The 20,651-nt window shown below is 40.2% G+C and overlaps 1 protein-coding gene across 2 annotated transcripts in view; it reads right to left on the reverse strand.

Moving 5' to 3' along the window:
* Positions 1 to 11,369: 11,369 nt before the first annotated feature.
* Positions 11,370 to 20,651, reverse strand: part of LOC120472238 (transmembrane protein 272) — a 63,698-nt gene continuing 54,416 nt past the window's right edge. The window contains exons 2-5 of one of the 2 annotated variants that reach the window (XM_039662328.2): positions 20,300 to 20,382; positions 19,969 to 20,019; positions 19,668 to 19,874; positions 11,370 to 11,877 (exon numbers count right to left, since the gene is read on the reverse strand). In XM_039662328.2, the coding sequence (XP_039518262.1) occupies positions 11,693 to 11,877; positions 19,668 to 19,874; positions 19,969 to 20,019; positions 20,300 to 20,363 (507 nt within the window). In that variant the 5' untranslated portion in view covers positions 20,364 to 20,382 and the 3' untranslated portion in view covers positions 11,370 to 11,692. The remainder of the gene's footprint in view (positions 11,878 to 19,667; positions 19,875 to 19,968; positions 20,020 to 20,299; positions 20,383 to 20,651) is intronic. The other variant, XM_089129984.1, reaches the window with a different exon arrangement.

A 20,651-nucleotide genomic window follows, 5' to 3' on the forward strand; every position in this document is an offset into this window, starting at 1 on the left:
CTCTGTTTCTCCGCACAACGTCACACTGTTAATGGGTGGTGAATAATATTAATGGGTGGTTAATATTAATGGGTGGTTCACGCCTCCCCACATAAAGATATCTTCCCCAAAACACCCCAAACTATTTTAAAAAGACTTTATTGTCTTATCTGAATGAGTAGTCAGGAAGATTTTCACATAGTTTTGGAGCAAATACTCTAGGCTATGTGTTACAATTTTCAAAAGTCTTGTGAAGAAATAATCAGTATGGGTTTTATGACCTTATTTTAGTGACAATTTTTTTTTCACAACCCACGCATAAATGTCATTATCTCAAAACTACAAAATTTTACATGCGTGCTGCTGACATATTATTGTAGCAGAGTTTGTGCTAAATGCAGTGTAATAATAGCCTGACTTTGTCATACTCATATTATAGTCAGAATGTGAGTCTGATACTGCTCCATACGGTTTTGATTATGAGGCGTGTCTTAATCGAACCAGGAAAAAAAAAAAATCTGCACACAATCGCATAGTCGGTAGACCTACAACCAATCAGAGCAACGCAGTAAGTCAACTACTTTGCATAGCACAGTTGTCAACTACAGAACTTACTTATTTTAGAAATAAAATAACGAGTGCTGCTTCTTTTATTTGATCCTTCATGCGTGCGACCAAAGGAGAAACCACAACGACCACAGGCTTTTCATTACGTCCCATCTTCTTAGCGACCATCGGAGCCAGCTGATAAGATACACTTGCCGAATCATGTAGGAACGATGGCAAAAATATCTTTCCGTTTGACAAATGCATTTATTGCAGTTTTATGTTCGTCTATTAAAATTAGTGCGCTGTCGATTTATTTTACAACAGACGCGACAGCGGAATCTATACATCTCAATTCTCCAGCTGCAGTCATCTTTGAGGGAAACCAGTTAAGTGCTCTTTGATAACGTGATGATTACGTCCCTGCAGATCATCTGTCCATCATTGTATAAAGCCCACCCTGGCAATTTGATTGGCCCGAACATTTTTTGACTGATCATAATTACTGCTCAATGAATCCAGACCGAACTTACCGACCAAAAAATGCTGTGGGCGGGGTTCGGGTTGGCATCCAGGCTAGTGTAATAATACTTTAGCCATGAAAATGTCACAAGTAACAGAAAAAAGCACAAATGTCAGAGCATGTCAGAACACCTTCAGGACCCAGAAAACACCTCGGACGGTTAACACCTCCTTTCTGCAATAAAGGAACACCAGGTCATCAAAACTCACTCCAAGACGCACACACCCAAAACACACATTCCTTTATTAAAATCTATAATTTGACTAATTTTGGAAAGAATACGATATATTCCTGTTTATCTTTGTGTTTCTGATGTGTACCAAGCCTAGTTATGATGTTATAATCGTGTAGTTTAAACTCTAAGTGCTCATATCAAACCCTAAGAGTAAATATCCACCTTATCCCAAACATAAAGTTATTGGTACCAAATTAAACCTCTCAGTTAGCCCTGGCTAAATATATGTATTAAGTTACGATAAAATGTATATAACTATGTTGTACCATCTTTGGATTGATTCTGACCAAATTCTGATGCAGTCATAAACCATGCAAATTAGGCTATAAGAGACAACGAAATTCTTCCTGCCAAAGTTTTGTTGAATGTCATTGGCCAGTTCGCTCCAAATAGGCGTGGACCCGGTTTCCCTTTAAAGAACGAGGACCGGAGTCTTTTTTCTTACCTTGTTTTCACCTTCTTCAAGATCTTCTCTTCAGTCCATTAGTTTAGTTTTTCTTTTGTTTCCTGTTTCGTATTCTACTTTGTTCATTTCCACAGACTAGTGACATGAACTTAACCCGAATTATTTTTCTTTGAGTAACTTCAAGTGAACTTCAAGAAACTTTTAAATACGCCGCTCCTCCGCACACTGGAAGACCCACAGACACACAAGGATGCTCACTCACGCAGCCTTGTTCAGCAACATAAGAGAACCATATATGCAAGTTTTCGTTTTATCGAGTTTTCAAGGCGTTTAAGATTTGATATATTGGTGTCTCTATCTCAAAGTCCCTGACTCTGTGATTTTGCCATACTGTTGACCACTTTCTACCTCTTTTATCTCTCATTTTCTTTCAGTGTAAAATCTTTCATTTCTTTCAGTGTCTTTAATCTGTGTATATACATGTATTCCGTGTAACATGTATTTCCGAACTTTAGTTCCGTTTAGTTCGGAATACCTGTATATGTAGTAATTCGTTGTATTCAGCTGTCCATACGGACCGTGGGCAACTTTTTCCCTTTACAGGTAATTTTAATCTATGTATGCGATTACTGGACATAGTCATGACCAGTTATTAAAATTATATTCCTTTTATTTGAGCTAAGAATCGCTATACTTATTCCATGCATTTAAAACAGGGTTCCCCAAACCCCCAAACTCGGTCCTGGAGGGCCACTGTTCCTGCAGAGTTTAGCTCCAACCCTGATCAAACACACCTGAGCAAGCTAATCAAGGTCTTCAGGATCAGTAGAAACTCACAGGTAGGTGTGTTTGATCAGGGTTGGAGCTAAAACATGCGTGCATATTTAAAAAAATAAAAAAAATAAAATCAGCCGAACCCCTTGCCTTAATCGATTGCTCCTGTTTACCTTGCTGCCAGCTGTAGGGGTGTAATTATTAATCGGTTTCTTATCGATCTATCGATTACAGCCGCTGAATCGATGCATCTGCAAGAGAATCGATTAATGAGTTTATTTTGCCGCCTGTCTATTTTCAGCATCAGCTCCATGCGTACAACCTATTCCTAAGCTGCGGGTGGCGCTAACCTCATTATTGTCTTCTACTTCACACCGCTTCACACTTTACATTAAAGTTTAATGCGATATGTGAACAGGCCCCTTGGCGAGCTACTACCAATCAGGCCACAAGCTACTGTTAGCTCGTGAGCGACGTGTTGGAGACTCCTGATCTAAAACACTGTGAGAATAATCATTTTGAGTTTGTAATATGTGTCCAACAGCTTGACAAGAAGGTTTGCTTTGTCAGTGATTTTCCTGAGACACTATAGGCTACATGTTTAGAAAGAATTCAATAAGACGGGCAGACATGACTGCAAATATTTGTATTTTAAAAGCAACAATTGTTTTTCTATGTATAATAAAAGGAAATGTGCCTTCCAAAAAAACATTCAATATCATATTAATGTGTTATTTATAAAGAAAATAAAAGTTTGTAAAATTAACTTCAACTGTCAGAAGGATAGCTCATGAATAACCAATCATGTACAGTAAGGAATGTTCAAATTTAGAGGAACAGTTCAGAAGAAACGTTAATAATAAAGATTGAGAAGATTGGGCAGTTGCGCTCCTTTTTTGGAATAATTGAAAACTATTTTTTTGTGGAATATTTGATGCAGCCCAGCCTGACCCAGACTCTACCTCCAGCGGCCCCCAGTTAAGTTGAGTTTGAGGGCCTGCGCTAGCCTGTTAATGCGCCACCCGTGCGCTCAGTTATTTATTTATTTTCTCTCGCGCAACAGCACCTCCGAGTTCATAAAAAGCCCAGGTGAGCAAGAATCAGCCAACAAACACGGTGAGTAATGTCTTGTCCTGTTATTGTCACCTGCACTTCATGTCACATGTTTAGCATATCATTCTACGGTGGCCGAGAGAGTTCAACGTGTTGCAACCTAAAGAAGAGGCATGCAAATACAAAAAAAACGTGTGCAAATATAAAAACAAATGCAAATATAAAAAATCATCCGCAAATTAAGATACTCACAACACAACCAAATACATAAAACGCGCTGCAAAACCTCACAACACAACCAAATACAGAAACGCTGCAAGTAACACAGAGCACAACGGAAATCTTTCCGGGGAACCAAATAAGTGACGGACCCGGGACTTGCTTATTGCTCGTGAGCTTCCCTATGCCCTACTCCCTTCAAAGGGCAGACGGCAAAGCTCTTCAAGTGTGAATTTGGCGTGAGCATGACACTAGTGTGTTGTAACACTCTCTTGTTTGGTCACATACTTAAATGAAGGGGATCCATTCATCCAAGAGTAGAGTTAAGTATATTTATGGTTTTGTGAAAAGCCCAAACTGTGCAGATAAACACAACATCAAAATTGTCAGCAAATCATCACATCACAAGTAGCTCTTGTTAGAAGTGAGTGTTCCAATATTCCAAAAGTTCATTAGAAGTCCCGGAGTAGAAGTCCAACAGAAAGTGTTTTAAATCATAAAGCATCAGTCCTCGTAATCAACAAAGGTGTAGAACCAGAGCACAACATAGTCCAGATGAAGTGTCCATATTGAATGAAGTCAACAGAGAACCCTCTAAACAAACAGGCAAATACAAATCAAAATATGAACAAAAAAAACATTGATAATAAACAATCAAATTACAAAATATATACAACTTACATCGAGCTGTTGAACCAAAAAGATTCCTCAAAATAGGGTTTCTTGCATACGGCTCAGTTGAGCAAACACTCAAAGCCATGCCAATACCTGTCTAAACACTCTTACTTGTCTCTCTTAAAAGGATAGCCCTACCCAAAGAAACCTCTATATCTCCCCCTTGAGGCGGGGAGTTGAATTACAGCACAAGAAATGTAACATTCTTTCAGAACTGTTACACACCCCACCCTTTAGAGAAAGGTTAGACATAACCATAAAACTTTTTCAAATTCTCCACATGAAAAGTTTCAGTTTGCACGGGGTCTTTTGACACTTCAACTTTATAATTGACTTTGTTCAATTGTCTGATTACCTTTGCAGGCCCTTGCCACTTAGGGGCCAACTTTGCCATGAACGCATCCCCTGCCCGAGACATTGGATGAGTACGAACCCAGACAAGATCACCCTCTTCAAAAGTCTCTTGTCGTCTCCTCAGGTTGTAGTACTTCCCTTGTCTTTCCTGGGCTCTTGCAACATTTTCTTTCACCCTGTTCAATAGGGCTTGTTGGCGCTCAATGACATCATATGCAGAATGGTCAGGATCTGGGTGACGATATTGGAACTGATCCATGGGTCCTTTCAATTTGCGTCCTAAGGCAATTTCAGATGGAGTGAATGAAGTACTCTCTTGCCACGCAGAATTGATTGCAAAACGAAACTCATGAACCCACTTATCCCAATGTTGATGGTTATCTTTGACATAAGAGGCGATCATGGTTTTGAGAGTACGATTCACTCGCTCTGTCAAGTTGGTTTGCGGGTGATATGCTGTGGTAAGTTTTTGAACCACTCCCCACTGCTTGCATGTTGTGTTAAGTAGTTGGGACGTAAATTGGGGTCCCCGATCTGAGACAAGGTAAGTCGGAGTTCCCCAGCGAGTAAAAATCTCCTTGACAAGAATGTCTGCTATCACATGAGTCTTGGCTGAGCGTAACGGGAACACCTCCACCCACTTACTGCAATAATCCACGACAACCAACAAGTACTCATTCAATTTTGAGCTTTTAGGGAAAGGGCCCATGAGATCCAATCCCAACATATATCCAGGTTCCTTAATGGGTGTGGATTGTAGCTGTCCAGAAAGCTTGTGAATGCGTGGTTTATACTTTTGGCAAACCTGACACTGCTTGCAATGATTCCAAACATCCCGTCGAATTTCTGGCCAGTATACCACATTGAGCAACCGACGTAACGTCTTCATACGTCCCAAATGTCCGCTCAATGGGTTATCATGTGCAAATTCAAGGAATTTCTGACGAAGATCTGTGGGAATAACCACTTGCAAACTGCTACCTTTCAGTGAGTCAGGAATGCATCGGAACAAAAACTGATTCTGTACAACGTAGTGTATATGATCTGGGTCTTGTGGAGGATATTTGGCTTTGTCCCATAGATCCCGCAGTGCTTGGTCATTCTTCTGTGATTTTTCTAATTCCTCCCAGTCCACAGGCAAATCCTTACCCACATCCTGTGCATGACATATCGCAATAGGACTCAGGAGATCCTCTTCAGGTAAAGCACGTGATAATGAATCAGGAACAACATTGCATTGGCCTTTCCTGTATTGCACAGTGAAGTCAAGTCCTTGAAGTCGAATGGCCCATCTCATGAGTTTCGAAGTAGGTCGAGGATGGTTAAATACCCATATAAGAGCTGCATGATCTGTGATAATTTGGAATCGCCTTCCCTCCAGATACTTCTGCCACTTTTCCACCGCCCACACCACAGCAAGACATTCCTTCTCCGATACGGAGTACGATTTCTCCACTCCCTGAAGTAGTCGTGATGCATATGCAATGACACGTTCACCTTGATCTGATTCTTGGGTCAAAACAGCCCCCAAGCCGATATTGCTTGCATCAGTCTGTACTTTAAATGATCTGCTAGGGTCTGGCGGTACAAGAACCGGGGCTTTTTGCAAAGCATCCTTCAGTTTCTCAAAAGCATTTTGGCACGCATCAGTCTAATTCCATGGTACATTCTTCCGTTTGAGAGCATGTAACGGAGCAGCAAGCTCTGAAAAACGAGAAATGAACCGATGATACCATCCAGCAAGACCGAGAAATCGTTGAACCTCCTTTAAGTTCCTTGGTGTGGTAAAGTTCTTCACGGCTTCTACCTTTGCCCACTCTGTTCTGATCCCTTCTTCAGAAACCACATGTCCCAAAAAAGAAAGTGATTTCTTACAGAGGTTACACTTTTTGAGGTTTAATGTCAAACCACCTGCTTCCATTTCACAGAAGACAGCCTTAAGATCTTTGATATGTTGTTGGATGTCTTTGGAATACACCACTACATCATCAATATATACGAAGCAACATTTACCAATCAAATCCTTCAATATTCTGTTCATCAGTCTTTGGAAGGTAGCTCCCGCATTCTTCAGCCCAAAGGGAAGACGGATGAATTCATATTGATTGTTTTTGGTAATGAATGCAGTCTTCTGGATGCTGCAGTCATCCATCATGACTTGCCAGTATCCACTCCGAAGATCTAAGGTGCTGAATACTGAGGCTCCGTACATTGACTCCAAGATGTCCTGTATTTGAGGCATTGGGAATCCGTCTAATGGTGTTTTGGTGTTTAGCGATCGATAATCTACACAAAAACGAACACTTCCATCCTTTTTTGGTACTAGGACTATAGGAGCTGCCCAGGGTGAAGTAGACGTCTGTATTATGCCCTTTTTCAACATAGATTCAATTTCCTCATCAATGAACTTTTGTTTGTTAATTGGCACAGGGTATGGTCTTTTCCTTACAGGGATGGAATCATTAGTCATAATCTGATGTTTGATGACGGAGGTTTTACCTAGCTCATCTGTACAGACAGTGGGCCAGTTCAATAAGAGACCTTCCAGTTGCCTCTTCTCAGTACGTGAAATATCAGCTTGACTCACCAAATCCTTGATGATGGTTATGGTGTTTTCTGACACTTGTACAGTTGATAATGCACAGTGAATGTTAATGCTGGCAGGTTGGAGATGGCAAGAAAATGATTGTGGTGACTCCTGTCCAGGAAATGAATAAGAAGAACTATTGAAATCAAGTTTTAAGCCAACTGACACCAGGAAATCAAGGCCAAGAATGAGTGGAAATGATAAGTCTTGATTCCTCATTATGAACAGCCGCACTGGGTATGTATTATCTTACAATTTACATTCCCAAATGACTTCCCCTATTGCTCGCTGTACTTGGCCATTGGCAAGAGCAAATGACAGTCCTCTACTAGATTTCCAGGTCTCAGCATCTTCTTTCCATCTCCTCCACAAGGATTCTTGAATTAGGGAATATGAGCTACCAGTGTCTATGACAGCATCACATGGATGTTCCCGTAATACTACTGGAAAGGTTAACAGCTTGATGCTACTTTCTGAAAGTATGGCAATGTTATGACTTCCGCCTTTGCCTTTACCTGGTCTGTCAGTACCTCCTTTTCTGGTGGCTTGCTCAGCATTACGTTGTTTCCAGTAGGCTCTTTCCTCTGCCATGTCCCGTTCCACTAAAGCTCCAACACGTACCAACTCATCAAAGGTATTAACTGTGCTTCTCAGAATACTGGCCACTCGAGGATTACAGTTCCTTAATGTGGCTTGAAGTATCTCTTTTTCGGTCATTGATGGCCTCAGTCTCAGACACATAGCTCTATATTGAAAAGCAAATGTTCGGATGCTTTCACCCAGCCCCTGCTTTCTCTCCCTGATTTTCCTCTCAGCCTCCACCTCATGGTCATCGGGTAGAAAGGAACGAAGAAATAGTGCCTTGAACTGATTCCACGTATTGACATGGATTTTCTCCGCCATCCACCAGTCTTTAGCAGTGTTCATTAATACTGATGGAAGTATTGACAATATCTCGCAATCACTCATCGGTCGCACCGCTAAGTATTCGGTACACCTTTCTAGATAAGTTATTGGATCTTCACCTTCTGTGCGTCCAAATATGGGAAATTCTAGCCTGACCGCTGCCTTATGAGGAATTAGGTGAGATGTAGATGTTGCCTGGCCAACTGGGAATGACGTGGCGAAGGCTTGTGGAGCTATAGGAGTGGACACAGCATTCGGGACAGAACCCATCATAGACTTGAGCTGATTATCTCTTCTCTTTAAACACTCCGATCATGGCCTTGCTCATATCCTGCATCTGTTCCTCCATAACCTGCTTCAAACGGTTACACCTACTTTCACTTACATTTGTCATCTTTTCCTCAAGCTTTTGCTGATTCTGATCAACCGCCTGTGCTTGAGTTATCATCTGTTTGGTTATATCACGAGCTTGTTCCTCTAGAGTTTTAAGACAATGGTCATGTCGCTGTAGTTGATTTTGAATGTCTTGCTCCAGTCTTCTAATACACTCCACATTGTCTTTCTCCATCTTGTCTATCCTCATGCTTAACTGATTTAACTTGGTTGCAAGGGTAAGACTGATGAGACTCTCGTCTTCCTCTTCATCTAGTGGTGGAGGTGGTGGAAAATTAGTCAGATCAACATCCTCTTCCTCTTCCTGTACGATGGCCTCCTCTTCCGACTCCAAGTACAAACTACCAAAGAACCGAATGATCTCTTGAATGGGTTCACGGCGAGTTGTAAAAGGCTTAGCAGTGAAGTCTGGGTCCGTACCCACATCAGCGTCGTCATGAGATGCGTCCATAATTTTAACTTACTCTCACTCTTTACCAGGAAGTCCCTGTTCGGGCGCCATTATATGTAACACTCTCTTGTTTGGTCACATACTTAAATGAAGGGGATCCATTCATCCAAGAGTAGAGTTAAGTATATTTATGGTTTTGTGAAAAGCCCAAACTGTGCAGATAAACACAACATCAAAATTGTCAGCAAATCATCACATCACAAGTAGCTCTTGTTAGAAGTGAGTGTTCCAATATTCCAAAAGTTCATTAGAAGTCCCGGAGTAGAAGTCCAACAGAAAGTGTTTTAAATCATAAAGCATCAGTCCTCGTAATCAACAAAGGTGTAGAACCAGAGCACAACATAGTCCAGATGAAGTGTCCATATTGAATGAAGTCAACAGAGAACCCTCTAAACAAACAGGCAAATACAAATCAAAATATGAAAAAAAAACATTGATAATAAACAATCAAATTACAAAATATATACAACTTACATCGAGCTGTTGAACCAAAAAGATTCCTCAAAATAGGGTTTCTTGCATACGGCTCAGTTGAGCAAACACTCAAAGCCATGCCAATACCTGTCTAAACACTCTTACTTGTCTCTCTTAAAAGGATAGCCCTACCCAAAGAAACCTCTATAGCTCCCCCTTGAGGCGGGGAGTTGAATTACAGCACAAGAAATGTAACATTCTTTCAGAACTGTTACAGTGTCATTTATGTAGCCGTTTGGAACTTGATGAAGGGAGCAACAACAGACAACGTAATGTAATTATTTTTACCTAGGATGTTCCTATGACAACGCAGCACTTTGTCAATCAGCTGTATAGAAATATAACGATTAACGACAGAAACGACAGAAATATAATGATTAACATAACGGTTGCAAATAAATTATTTATTTTTTTATTTTTAATTCATAAAAATCTGTTAAAATATCCGTTTTATATATCTGTATGTCAGTGCCATACATTACCTAACATTTTTAGGAAAATTTTCTTATGAAACTATTTGTATAGTGTAACTGATGTATAGATTAATATCTTGCCTTCATGTTCTTCTAGATCTTTTTTTATTTATTTAGTTTTCAGATCATTGTTCTTTTCTCATTTGTATTGTGATGACATTGAAAATATTGTTAAAACATGTTGTATATTGTACACAAGTTGTATGTCATAATAAACTGAATCTCTGTGTTTTGCGGGGGAAAAGTCAAAAGAAATTAAATAAAATAAAGTCGAATTTTGAGTAAGCAAGGAGTATAGATGAACTATAAAAAAATTATAATATTATAATATTATTTATATATACAATATTATTTTAATAGTATAGTTTATTTATAAAAAAAAATATATAGGCTTTGACTTCTTGTTAATAAAGGTTTTTTGCTGTAAGCACGTCCTGTGTATGCTATACGTCCCAGTCGGGTCCGTCACTTATTTGGTTCCCCGGAAACATTTCCGTTGTGGACCGTGTTACTTGCAGCGCGTTTCTGTATTTGGTGGTGTTGTGAACGTTTGCAGCGCGTTTCTGTATTTGGTTGTGTTGTGAGTACTTGGAGCACACGTGTGTTGTTGAACTGATGAAGATGTTTTTCTTAATTTGCTGATGTTTTTTTGTATTTGCATGCGTTTTTATATTTTTTGCACACATTTTTTTGTATTTGCATGCGTCTTCATCAGGTTGCAGCGTGGTGAGCTCTCTCGGCCACCGTAGCATTCTCTGTCGGCAATATAGGATTTATATGTGATAAATGCAAGGAGACAGTCAGGCTGACGGAGAAGATTTCAGAACTAGACACGCATCCAAACTTTAATTGAGGATAGTAATTGTGCAAGAGACTATTGTGCAATTGTGCTATTTTGGATGCGCCTAGCATAGTGAACTCTTTACATGATTTGGTTCCGAATTAATTACTGCCTGTGCAGCAAGGCAAATGGGTGACAGTAAGGTATCGCTCTTGTCACGAATCAAAAAAACACTTTTCCGTTCCGATTACATTACATTCCGTTCCGAATCAGATTAACAAATCGATTTGCCCCACTCAGTGAAACACCCACTGATAAAACTGTTGATTGTGCCCTGGTAATTGGTGATTCGATCACACGGAACGTGAAAATAGAGGCACCAGCCATCATAGTAACATGTTTGACGGCAGCACAGTTATCAAGGAAACAGGGTGCCAGGGCAATTATACAGTTTAGTGTCAGTGTACAAAATATTTGTGTAAAATGCAAGTATTCCAGAGAACAAGTGTAATAATTAACAACACATAAATGAAAAAGTGATAATAAGAAATGTGATATTTTATATCAATTTATTCATCTTTTTTGTTTTTAATCAGCATTCCACAATATTCTCAAATGCAAAATCTGACACATGCCATTATAAAAGACAGTAAACCAGTTTAGTTAATAAACTTGCAATATTCCTTATCCAAAAGCTTCTGGTGCCCAACAATTATACACCAGAATTACAGAGAGTAAGTGGCACAACATCAAATAAGGCCAAAAAAAAAAAAAAAAAAAAAAAAAAAGATTTAGAAACTGCTAAAGTCCATAAGTGTATTATTTTTAGGAATATTAATGTTGACTGTCGTTGGCCCTGTCCATCATACATCATCCACATTTCCACTCCTTCCACACAAACACAGGCAGAATAACATACAGCAACCTCCTAAGAAGACGATGCCCAGCAATATGTAGACCAGTGTGGTGGTCCAGAAAGCAAATAGGTACAGTGTCTTATTGCAATCACCGGCACTAATGTCGTAAATAGAGTAGATCCATACATTACCTGTAGGGGAGACAAGGGTGAAGAGTGATATGAAGCACTTCACGGTAAATAATTAAAAAAACTGGAACTGGATAGTACTTTTGACATATCTGTTAATAAATGTGATATAATGATAGAAATGTGATCATGTGATATACAAAGATATACATGTTCTTTGACCCGAGGAGCCTTTGTCTGCACTTATCTGCACATTCTATGTTGAAATTAGCCTGACTACGTCAGACTTCCTACTTCCGCTAATTTCATTTCGCTCCTGTAGTGAGTCTGAGATAGCGGCCTATCTTTCAGTTTTCCACCGGCCAATCAACGAACAGAGTGTACATTGTAGGTTAGAGAAATCGAAAACCGAAACAATCGCAGAAATGGGAAACAAGACACGGGATGCAATTCGCTCTGTTATGGAGAACATTCCGGGGTTTTTCAAACTGAAGCAAAGGTCGTTTACAGCCATGTTCACTCCGGTATTTCGCTCGCATCATCAGTGTTTACAGCTAGGACCGGCATGTGCACTTCTGCCCCTCTATTTGCAACGTATACCAGCAAAAACCAGCATGCTTGGCCTTTATGTACTAGCTTGCACAACGCGCATACACTTTTGATTCTCTCATCAACACAGATGCAGCCGTTTTTATTTTTGCAAATCATTATAACAAGGAAAAAATATGAACACTTCAAGCTTAAGCATTTAGGCTACCCAATTTTTTCAGGCTAATAATTGTAGTAATGACGGATCAGACCTGTTTGGCCATAACTATAAGGACATAACTTACCCCCATTCAACGTCAGTTCTCCGTCTTTTATGGCCATGACAATAAAGTCGGCCTCCTCAGCTGTGAACGCTCCTGGTGCGCTCTTATTATCATATTATTATTATCATAATAATAATCCACCATATTTCGTTTCGACATCCTTCTGCATTAGTCCCAGATATGTGATTCATGAACGATCTGTTCATTGTGTATGTCACGTGACAAATGAACGTAAGACTCGGAAGGTAAAGTGATTATTTATGTTGCCTGTAAATCATTTTTTCTGCATTATGATTTCTTAATTCAGAATATGATCAACATTGCGTAGGTGGATGTGATCGGGGAATTTGGCTGTTAAAATTATAACATTAAGCCACTTAAATAAACGAAATGACTCGAATGACTCAGAAAATCAGTAAAATGAACTTCCTATTCATGACTCGCGAGAGCAGCGTCTCGTCCTCGCGGCGCTGCGGGGCGGCAGAAGCTAAATCAGTCATGACTCATGAGAGCGGGGCAGTGGGCACGCCGACGTTGCGGGGCGGCCGCAACTTAGTAATTCATATAAATAACCTAGTTTGTGAATTGTTCATTCCCGGTTGGCACACATTTTGCAGCCCTTACAAAAGCGCCGCTCCCTGTTTACAGTGGAAGTTCGATCATAGATTTTAGTTCGATGCATAATGTCTCGATGCGGCCGTGTCGGCGCATAACATACGTCATAAATAAACTTATCTGATTGGCTTATGGGTAACCAATGATTTTAAACTTCAGAGAAGCGCCCCTTGCGAGAGAGAAAACACTTCTCTATTATGCCATTCCAGACTCTGTCTACGAAGCAAAGTGAAGTAGCAGAGTCTGGTATTATCAGGCTATGTTGAAATATCCTTGTGGCCAAAAAAGCAGCTTTATTATACTTGAGTGGTCTCTTATGCTCACCAAGACTGCATTTATTCAATCAAAATTACAGTCAAAAGGGTAATATTGCAATTTATTAGCAAAATCAAAAGTACCGTTTTCTATTTGAATACATTTTAAAATGTAATTTATTCCTGCAATGTTAAAGCTGAATTTTCAGCAGTCATGTGATAAAAAAAGTCATGTGATTAGCTTACATTATCTTTTACATTATCAATTGCTCCAGATCCTTCAGAAATCGTTCTAATATGCTGATTTGGTGCTAAGATAATGTAAGCTAATCCACTGGTGGCAAATTTGAATTACCCATGTGCAGTATTTTATTGAAGACAAATGTGAACAAAATCAAATTATACAAAGACTTGGCTAGGCTTGGCTTGACATGGATCTATACACCTAAACAGAAAACGTATCAGTTACCTTGGTTTTCTCTAGAAGAGGGAACAAGTATTGTGTAAGTTAGCTTACGCTACAGGAAAGATGAATCTTTTCGAGATATTGAAGCCAAAAAATTGCCCTTAATTTTGTATTAAATGCCAATGCAATGCAGCAGATAGCAGATCTAGAGCAGGCTTGTCTAGCGTGCTCATAGGCTGCCCTGCGAGAACTGCAGCAGCCTATCACTGAGCCCGACGTGACATCACGTCCAATGAAGGGCGCTCGCACCTTCACAGCATCATAGCCCGCCAGTATGGGCGTGGCTTAGCATATATAAGCAGGGCTCGGAGACTATTTCTCTGGCTTTCGTCGACTGAAGCGAAAATCGCTTGTGGCGTGAACACGGCAGGTTACGCAATACTCGTTCCCTCTTCTAGAGAGAACTGAGGTTACGTTAGGTAACCGATACGCTCTCTTACGGAAGGTTCTCTCGTATTGCGCAAGTTAGCTTACGCTACGGGAACCCTATGGCTACGTTCACACTGCAGGCTGAAACGACCTAATTCCGTTTTTTTTGCCCCTATGCGACCTGTATCTGATTTTTTCATGACAGTCTGAACGACACAGATCCGATCTTTTCAAATGCGACCCAGGCCACTTGGGTATGTGGTCTAAATCCGATATGAATCCGATCTTTTGAAATGCGACTTCAATCTGAACGGCCAGGTCACATATATCCGACCCGCACGTCATTGCAAGCACCTGTAGCTAGCCAATACACGCTAACTCCAACGCGTTTCTGCACTGTTATGGGCTGCTGCAAACCTGTCTCTTCCCCAGTGTTGTGCCTGAACGCGTTCATATACTGTATTACTGCCTGATGAACATTACTGTAAACATACACGTTCATTCTGGTGTCTGTGAACGTGCGCTCTCTGTCAGTTTAACTTCGTACAGTAGGGTGCCAGATTGATTTCTATAGAGCCTTCCAGGCGAAAACCTGGCTAAAACACATGTATACATGCCTTAAAATGCAGCGAAAAAACACCCAATCTGGCAACACCAGCCACTAGTGTCGCACCGCAGCCGCCGGTGACAAAGCAAGGAGCGCCGAGGACGCACGCGCACTATCAATTAAATGGGTTTTATGACGAGGTCGGTGAGGATCAGAAAAATCTTACATTTATGTGCAAACTTTGCTCGTCGATAAAATAATTGTTGTCTGTGTTGTGGGCTGTGGCAATAATGATAATAAAACAAAAGCTTGCAACAATATGGAAAAAAAGAACTATTCCGCAAACAACAAGTGACGTCGTTGACCGTTGATTACTCTTCTGCGCATGCGGGTCACTTCTGGGTCATTTCACGTTCACACAGGAGATCACAAAAGGTCGGATTGAGCATTAAGCCCTGCAGTGTGAACGTAGCCTATGTCAACACCGTGCGCGCCAAGCATCCACTCATGAGTCCCATGGTTTCCCGGGGAACCCAGATAAGTTGGAAAATAAGGCGGCCAGCAACGCGGGCCAGCACTTGTACATAAGCACTCATAGGGAATACAGAGTAGTGCCGCTGGTCTGTATAATTGTATGGTTCTAGGTACCAATTTCTGTACCACAGCAAAATCAGTTTGAATTTATTTTACTATTTGAAGAAAATATTTAATACAATTCAAAGAATTTATCAGGGTTTAAAGTGAAAAAAATTCCTGAGCCTGATTTTTTTTTTGATGACCACAGATGGACTTATCTGGCACCATTTATTTTCAAGTATTACAGCTGTATCTTCTTTTTATGAATGAAAGACAGTATCATTAATATTATAGCTACTGATGTCTCAAAGAAAATTATTTTCCCCCAAATTTTAAACATTAGGCTTTAAAAAATATCAGTCATCCTCACTATAGAACAATCTTCACTTAAACCCATAATACATGTAATTTACCTGTACCATACAGAAATTGAATAAGGTTATAAAACAGTCTGCACTGCATAAATTATAAATTAAATATAGATTAATCCTTATCAAAGCTACAAGCGTTCTTTAGTCAAGGGCAGTTATTAATTTTCTCTGTTCTCTTTGTTGGTTAACTTTACCGACATACAGAATTAATGGCTCCTGTCACTTTAAGATCTGTTGCTGCTGACATGATCTCACTCATCTCATTCTCTCATTACTATTTACTTCCATTTAAGATTTTATTTAACTCATTTAAGACTGTTCTTGTGAGGATGCTCGACAAAACTGACATTTTGGCATAAATGCGTGTGTTATTGTTCGTTCAAGCGCGAGAGAGAACTCGATACTAGCATGCGTCTTGTGTATGTGTGTGTGTGTGCGTCCGCGCGCGCACTGACAACGCGTTCTCTTTTGTCTTGTCGCGCATGAGTGGTTTAAAGCATTTGCGTGAATAAGAGCATGGTCTTAACAGAAAGAATGGATGCTGCGTTTGCATAAAATATTTTAACACGTTAAAGCTGGACAAAAATAAATTGCGAAAATATTTTTTTCCACGCCGGAGATCCGGAATGGTGCCGGAATACTTTAAGCCCTGCTTTATTATTTATGACAGTAAATTTATGAAAGCATTAAAGGCTACATGCTGTTTAAAGTACGCAATGAGTAAATCATCCAAAACTGGCGGTAAAAATAGCAATGGCGGACTTCCTGTCGAGTTTAGGGAATCACTCCAAGAGACTTTTCTGTGCGTCTGGACATGATAGATGTACTACAGAAATTTCGTACAGGTCGGTCAAACATGCGGCCGGGGCTGCTTCGTTAAAGGTCACTTCCTGTTGCCAGCAGGTGGCGCTAAGACTGTTGGTGAATGTCAGCATGCAGATTTGTTCAGGGCGGGACTCTTGTCAAATGTGTCGAATTTCGTGCAGATCTGGGCATTTACAGCCAAGTTAATACAACTTCCTGTTTCATGGCGAATCATCGACGCCACGGACACGCCCATCGATGAAAACTCGCAGATAGCACAACTTTACATCGTCAATGCCTTTAGAAGGCACAGCAGAAATTTGAAGTCGATCCGACTAAATCCCTAGGAGGAGTTAGTTAAAGTACGGAGTGTGTAAATTGTCCCAAAATGGCCGCCAAATTCAAAATGGCGGACTTCCTGTCGAGTTTAGGGTATGGGTTCTTGAGGCTTTTTTGTGCGTCTTGATATGATACACATCCCCACCAAATTTCGTGCTTGTAGGTTGAACGTGGACGAGGGGCTAATTTTTAGCAATTTTCTAGGTGGCGCTAGGGAGCCATTTTGCCACGCCCATCGGCGAAACCCACAAAATACGAAATTTTTCACCAGTTCTGACATGCGTGCCAAATTTGGTGAGTTTTTGAGCATGTTGCGGCCACGAAAATGGCGCTTACTTTGCAGAAAAAATAAAAAAAAATAATAATTAAAGCTGCAAGCAGCGATGGGCGGGCCCTCGCACCTGTAGCGCGTCGGGGTGTGAGGCGGCCGCGTTGCATATTTTGCAGCTCAGCCGGTGCGGCTGTGAATTTGCTACGCTGCTTCATTAAAGGTCACTTCCTATTGCCAGCAGGTGGCGCTATGACTGTGGGTGAATGTCGGCATGTAGATTTGTTCAGGGCGGGACTCTTGTCAAATGTGTAAAATTTTGTGCAGATCTGGGCATTTACAGCCAAGTTACTACAACTTCCTGTTTCATGGCGAATCTTCGACGCCACGGACACGCCCATCGACGAAAACGCGCAGATAGCACAACTTTACATCGTCAATGCCTTTAGAAGGCACAGCAGAAATTTGAAGTCGATCCAACTAAATCCCTAGGTGGAGTTTGTTAAAGTACGTAATGAGTAAATCATCCCAAAATGGCGGTAAAATTTGAAATGGCTGACTTCCTGTTGAGTTTAGGGCAACGCTCCAAGAGACTTTTCTGTGTGTCTGGACATGGTAGATGTACCACAGAAATTTTGTACATGTCGGTCAAACATGCGACGGGTACTGCTTCGTTAAAGGTCACTTCCTGCTGTCACTAGGTGGCGCTATGACTGTGGGTGAATGTCGGCATGTAGATTTGTTCAGGGCGGGACTCTTGTCAAATGTGTAAAATTTTGTGCAGATCTGGGCATTTACAGCCAAGTTACTACAACTTCCTGTTTCATGGCGAATCATCGACGCCACGGACACGCCCATTGACGAAAACGCGCAGATAGCACAACTTTACATCGTCAATGCCTTTAGAAGGCACAGCAGAAATGTGAAGTCGATCCGACTAAAGCCCTAGGAGGAGTTAGTTAAAGTAAGTAATGAGTAAATCATCCAAAAATGGCGGTAAAATTCGAAATGGCCGACTTCCTGTTGAGTTTAGGGCATCGCTCCAAGAGACTTTTCAGTGCGTCTGGACATGGTAGATGTGTCACAGAAATTTCGTACATGTCGGTCAAACATGCGACGGGGGCTGCTTCGTTAAAGGTCACTTCCTGTTGCCAGCAGGTGGCGCTATTACTGTGGGTGAATGTCAGCATGTAGATTTGTTCAGGGCGGGACTCTTGTCAAATGTGTAAAATTTCGTGCAGATCTGGGCATTTACAGCCAAGTTACTACAACTTCCTGTTTCATGGCGAATCATCGACGCCACGGACACGCCCATCGACGAAAATGCGCAGATAGCACAACTTTACATCGTCAATGCCTTTAGAAGGCACAGCAGAAATTTGAAGTCGATCCGACTAAATCCCTAGGAGGAGTTCGTTAAAGTACTGAATCGTCTTTTACTGTAAATCGTCCCAAAATGGGCGCCAAATTCAAAATGGCCGACTTCCTGTTGAGTTTAGGGTATGGTTTCTTGAGGCTTTTTTGTGCGTCTTGATATGATACACGTCCCCACCAAATTTCGTGTTTGTAGGTTAAACGTGGACGAGGGGCTAATTTTTTCCAATTTTCTAGGTGGCGCTAGGGAGCCATTTTGCCACGCCCATCCGCGAAACACAAATTTTTTCACCAGTCCTGACATGCGTGCCAAATTTGGTTAGTGCTCGGGCCCTAATAATCCTAACAGTTTCAATAGGGTCCTCGCACTGTTAGTGCTCGGGCCCTAAATAATAATCCTAACAGTTTCAATAGGGTCCTCGCACTGTTAGTGCTCGGGCCCTAATAAATAAATAAATAACCCTAACAGTTTCAATAGGGTCCTCGCACTGTTAGTGCTCGGGCCCTAAAAAAATCATCCTAACAGTTTCAATAGGGTCCTCGCACTGTTAGTGCTCGGGCCCTAATTAATGTTTTCAAACTTTTGACAGGTACTGCATATTATGTATTTTCAAGTTAGTTATATAAATGTTATACTAAATGTAATATAAACAGTTAGTATAATGTTCAAAACTGTAATTTCATCCACAAAATTTAATGAAAACATTACTTAATGTACCTTAAAATTATGAAACTTATGTGTATGTAAGCAGTTGTAAAACTTGTAAATAATTTTCAGTTTTTTTATCGGTTAGAATTATTTGTTCACATAAAAATATAATAATAATATTAAAAAATAACAACAGAGCTAATCTTTATTGTGATTTCAATCATAACATTATTTGTCAATCTCTAAAAAACGAAAGATTTTTTATCGACTAATCAAAGCCAATATTCACTTGCATATCATCCTGAATATTAACTCTTTTTTTACCCAGTACACTGGTTTAAAATAGAGTTGTAGTAGCTATATAAAACTGAATTTCACATCAAAGTTAATAAAAAACATGATATCTTACCAGCGATGAACCAGCAGAAGAGGAAAAGGGACACCAGTGAATTCCAGGCAGTGCAGAGACTACTCAAAGGAGTTTGAGTGCCATCTTCTGGCTCCTGAGTGCATGGAAGGCAGGACAGCAGACCGAGTACCAATGCAAACACACCTGACACCAGCAGATAAATAGGAATATAGGGCTGCTTTGGACAGTCATGCAGATGTATTGCACCTGTGAAAAATAAGGGAGATGATAGGCTTTTTTATATGCCCACAATTAACTAAATTATGTTTATAAAGACTCGGCTGGAATAATAAATACATACCAATTGATACCTGAGCGATGGGCAGGACAGTCACAAAGAGTTTTGAGATTACTGTGAAACAATTAAATCAGTTAATAATTTTTTTTCACACATTTCTCAGTTTTATAATAGTTACTCTAGTTTTATCTATACTTGAACAAGGTTTACACATAATATTTGTGTTTGTATATCCTATATCATATAGTGAATGCTCTCACACACTTTAGCTATGTAGCTCTCTATAACTGTCAAATCATTTTCAAAAAAGGATCACAATTAATAGCGTAATTTAATGAAGCATCACATCAACATATTACACTCACACACAGAACAACAAAGTAATTGGGAATACTTAGGACAGGTGTGCTGAGTTTGGGAGGCCTGCGAATATTCTGCAATAAGCTTCTGTCTTCCATCGTCTTTACTTCACTCTGCCTGACAGAAAAAGGAAAAAGAAAAATCAACAGAAATATATATAGAGACAGAGATTGACAAAAGCGACAGTGGAAAGTCTATGCACCACTCTTAAAAATTAGGCTACAACCTTTGAAATGCCACAAAGAAAACCAAAGTGACAAGTAAAAAAAATAAAATAAAAAATAAAAGTATTACAAAATACAAGACCGTGTATATCTCTCATATGACCAAAGAAACTAGACTTAACCAAAGTCTTTTTGCACTTTTGCATTAGAACTCAAAAAACA

Source organism: Pimephales promelas, chromosome 4 (genome assembly GCF_988280905.1).
Source record: "Pimephales promelas chromosome 4, fPimPro1.hap1.1, whole genome shotgun sequence".
Taxonomy (NCBI): Eukaryota; Metazoa; Chordata; class Actinopteri; order Cypriniformes; family Leuciscidae; genus Pimephales; species Pimephales promelas.